This window comes from Photinus pyralis, unplaced genomic scaffold, assembly GCF_008802855.1.
Source record: "Photinus pyralis isolate 1611_PpyrPB1 unplaced genomic scaffold, Ppyr1.3 Ppyr1.4_LG9, whole genome shotgun sequence".
Lineage (NCBI taxonomy): Eukaryota > Metazoa > Arthropoda > Insecta > Coleoptera > Lampyridae > Photinus > Photinus pyralis.
This window is the reverse complement of record NW_022170878.1, coordinates 24,036,385-24,040,336: the sequence shown is the minus strand read 5'-3', so window position 1 is coordinate 24,040,336 and position 3,952 is coordinate 24,036,385. Positions and strand designations below refer to the sequence as shown.

General features: G+C 33.7%; 1 protein-coding gene across 3 annotated transcripts; it reads left to right on the top strand.

Annotated features, from left to right (window-relative positions):
• The first annotated feature begins 263 nt into the window (after positions 1–263).
• Positions 264–3,941, top strand: LOC116181009. 3 transcript variants are annotated; one of them, XM_031501221.1, is made up of 3 exons: positions 264–1,093; positions 1,777–1,953; positions 1,988–3,941. In XM_031501221.1, exons 2-3 carry the CDS (start codon positions 1,784–1,786, stop codon positions 3,438–3,440), a joined length of 1,623 nt encoding a protein of 540 aa, XP_031357081.1. In that variant the 5' UTR covers positions 264–1,093; positions 1,777–1,783; the 3' UTR covers positions 3,441–3,941. The 3 variants fall into 3 exon arrangements, with proteins under 3 accessions (XP_031357081.1, XP_031357080.1, XP_031357082.1); XM_031501220.1 differs by having other exon boundaries at positions 264–1,589; XM_031501222.1 differs by lacking the exon at positions 1,988–3,941 and having other exon boundaries at positions 1,777–1,952.
• The last annotated feature ends 11 nt before the right edge of the window (positions 3,942–3,952 follow it).

Sequence of the window (3,952 nt, the reverse complement as noted above, 5' to 3'; positions counted from 1 at the left end):
AATGGTCTGACGGGTTTACTAACGTATTTATTTCAAGGCCTTCTATGAAAATTATGCATAATGCTCACAATTTAAAAAAAATCTAAAATAAAACGGAAAGCATAACAGATAGGTATGGGGAATGTATACTTGATTGATGTAGAATTTTTTTCGACATTTGAAAGTGCAAAAAAATAACCATTACACAGGGCTCAAAAGCATAGCAGTCAAAAATGTGGAAAAATCTTGAATAACTTGAAAACCTTAGACCAGTTTATAACGGCATCGAGTGCGGACGTGTTTTCAGCGCTCTGTGTTTAGTTTAATTATAAAATCTAAAAAAAAACCAACGATCATGTCTGAAGTGTGTCAAAAGTGTACATTTAATATTACGTCCACTCAGCAAAAAATTAAATGTGTAAGGTGTTCGAAGAGATATCATATCAATTGCATGAACCCAACAATCGGGGAATTGCAATATTTGAAAGATAACAAAGAGAAATGGCAATGTCTTACATGCATCGAATCTAATACGAAATTACGAAACACTGGCAGCTCATCATATTATGTTCCAGATGAGATCCCAGCATCTGTGGATGTGGATCCTAATGACGGTCAACTAAATACGTCAACTGCACTTGCACACATCATAGGTCAACTGAAAACTGTTTTAGAAGTACAATCAGAAACAACTACGTCGATCAATTTATGTCACGAAAAAATTGATGAGTTGAACAACAACTTCAAAAAACTAAGCGATGCGGTGACAGCCTGTGAAAAAAATATTGAAGCTTTAGAAACTAAGAACGTAATTCTTCAAAGGGAAAACAGTGAGATTAAAGAAAAATTAAATGAGTTGGAACAGTACACCCGGAAAAATATCTTTGAAGTATATGGCGTGCCGGAATCCCCAGGAGAAAATATTGCCGTTGTTGTCCAAGCAGTGGCCAATTCGATAGGGTTTAAATTGGAAAGATGGATGATCGATACTACTCATCGGTTGCGAAAAAACGCAAATCGTCCGGATCAAGCCAGGGGAATCATTATTAAGTTCGTACGCAGATTAGATAAAGAAGAGTTCATGAGGTTAAAGCGAGTTAAACGTGAACTTAAAGTAAGTGATTTAGGTTCCGATTTTCGTAATTTAATAAAGCAAGACAATTACATCTATGTGAACGATTCGCTCACGGTTACCAACAAGATATTGTTAAATAAGGCGCGTGAGTTTAAAAAACAAAACAACGTAAAATATTTGTGGATACGGAATGGCAAAATATTTATGCGTGTCAATGAGCAGAGCCGCGTTTATGAAATAAAATCAAGTAATGATCTTCGGGATGTCCACTGATCGAGTTTCGGTGATGGTTTATCACACTATAGTGTTTTTTTTGTTGTTTTTCAAAACATTACGGAGAAAATGCTCTTATTTTATTGTCTTTAAATTTTTGTTTGACTTTTATACATCACAAAGCCAATAGTAGTTTAGTTACGTGCGTTCGTTGGAAATTTGTGAATTTATCTGCAGCTGCTTTCTTCAAAGTTATCGCCGAACATTCCTACATAAACAATAGCCCCGCTGTTAGTTTTAGCATGATGTGTTTATCAATAAGGTTTGCTTCTTTAAACCAAAAATGACTGCTTTTCTGGGAAATAACTTGTGTTACATATTTTTCTGTGTCTTGAAAATTAATTTTACTTGTAATTATGCTTTACAAAATTCGGTTTGGATATTACCAAAATTTAAAAAAAAAACTGTATTTTTATATGGTCATTTATTAATTCCTTTTTTGTTTACAGATGTTAGATGAGTAGGAATATTTTAGGAATTGCACACTTAAATGCCCAATCTCTTCGTAATAATTTTTCAGAATTCAAGGATCTCGCATTTGAGTGCAACTTTGACATAATAGGAATAACAGAAACGTGGTTATCGCCCGAAGTACCTAGTGATGCAGTTCACATAAATGGGTATAAGTTTATTCATTGAATATAGTGTTTTTATTCAATGGTTTATTCGAAAGGATCGCGTAGCGAGAGGTGGAGGCGTAGGTATATATGTTAAAAGTGAATTTGTTTTTTCAATTTTAGAGCAATCCGAATCGCACTCAGCCAGTGAACAGTTATGGATCTTATTAAAAATAAATAGAATCCAATTAGCTCTTGGAATTCTATATAGGCGACAGGAATTTGGATGTGATGTGTTTCTCAGTGAATTGGAAAATTCGGTTGTATCTGTATTACCTATTACTGATGAAATAGTGTGCTTGGGTGATTTTAATATAAATATGCTCAATTTAAATAATCGTGATACATTAAAGTATACAACTATGATAGACTTCTTCAGTTTAAAACAAATCATCCAAGAACCTACACGCGTCACTCGTACAACGTCTACTTTAATAGACCACATTTTGGTTAGTGAAGGTAAGGTAATCATTGAGTGTGGTGTAATTGGTTCGCATGGTTTGTCTGATCATTGTTTAATATATTGTCAGTACCCACTTCACAGTAACGTGGAAATGAAAAGCCATTTACATACTTACCGGGACTTTAATCGCTTCAACCAAAAAACCTTTGATGCTGACTTGCAAGCTATTCCATGGCATCTAATGATTCATTTACGTGATGTAAACGATAAAATTCACTTTTTAAATGCTAATCTTACAGAGTTGTTCAATATTCATGCTCCCATTAGAACTATTAAAATTGTTAAAAAAAATCCTCCCTGGATGACTGATAATATCAAATTTATGATTAAACTACGAAATAAGTCCCTTGTCAAGTTTAAACGAACGCTTAAGGATACTGATTGGAATTATTACAAACAGTTACGGAATTACACTACCTTTGCAGTTAAACAGGAGAAAAAAGCATATATTGAATTTAGACTCAATCAAAATAAACATAAAACGTTATGGCAAGATTTAAATAGGACTAACATATATACAAAAGCAGAGTCTCATGAAGTACCTATTCATCTTAGTGATCCTAACAAAATTAATGAGGCATTTGTAAATTCAAGTAAATCTTTGTCTACCGTTAATTTCAACAACCTTATTCGATTCTATTGCGAAGATTTTCCACAAAAGTTTGGGACAAATTTTCAATTTTCATTAACTGATGGCCAAGCAATATTAAAAATCTTATCAAATATCAAAAGTAATGCGGTTGGAACTGATGAACTGAGTATAAAAATGTTACGACTTTGCTGTCCCTTTATTGTTCCTTACGTGACACATATTATCAATTCCTGCATAATCGATTCGATCTTTCCAGACTCCTGGAAAACCGCAAAGGTTATTCCTGTACCTAAATCAAATGCACCAACTGACTATAAGGACTTAAGACCAATTAGTATCCTTCCATGTTTATCAAAAGTTTTCGAAAAAATTATGATGACTCAAATGCAAAGCTATATGCAATCCATTGATATTATCCCCGAGACACAATCGGGATTTTGATCGGGTTTTAGTTGTGAAACTTCTCTTTTAAATATAACTGATGATATATTGAGCAGTGCTGATAGTGATGAACTGTCCGTGTTGATTATGCTTGACTACTCGAAGGCGTTTGACACCATAAGACATGATGTTATGGTGTCAATCCTGAGATGTATTGGTTTCGACGAGTCTGCTACTTCTTTAATTGAAAATTACCTTACTAATCGCAGCCAGATAGTGAAAATAAAAGACTCTCAATCTATCTCTTTACCAATTATCAATGGAGTACCTCAAGGTTCAATTCTTGGTCCCCTGTTTTACGTTATATATACCTTTAATTTAAAATCTTCTCTAAAATTTTGTAAATATCATTTATATGCTGATGACACTCAGTTGCATTACAGTTTCAAGCCTATAGATTTGCCTGTTGCCTTGGTTCATATTAACACTGATCTTAACAGTCTAGTGGATTACTCAGAGGCTCATGGGTTACAAATTAACATATCTAAATGCTACCTTATGCTATTAGGCAA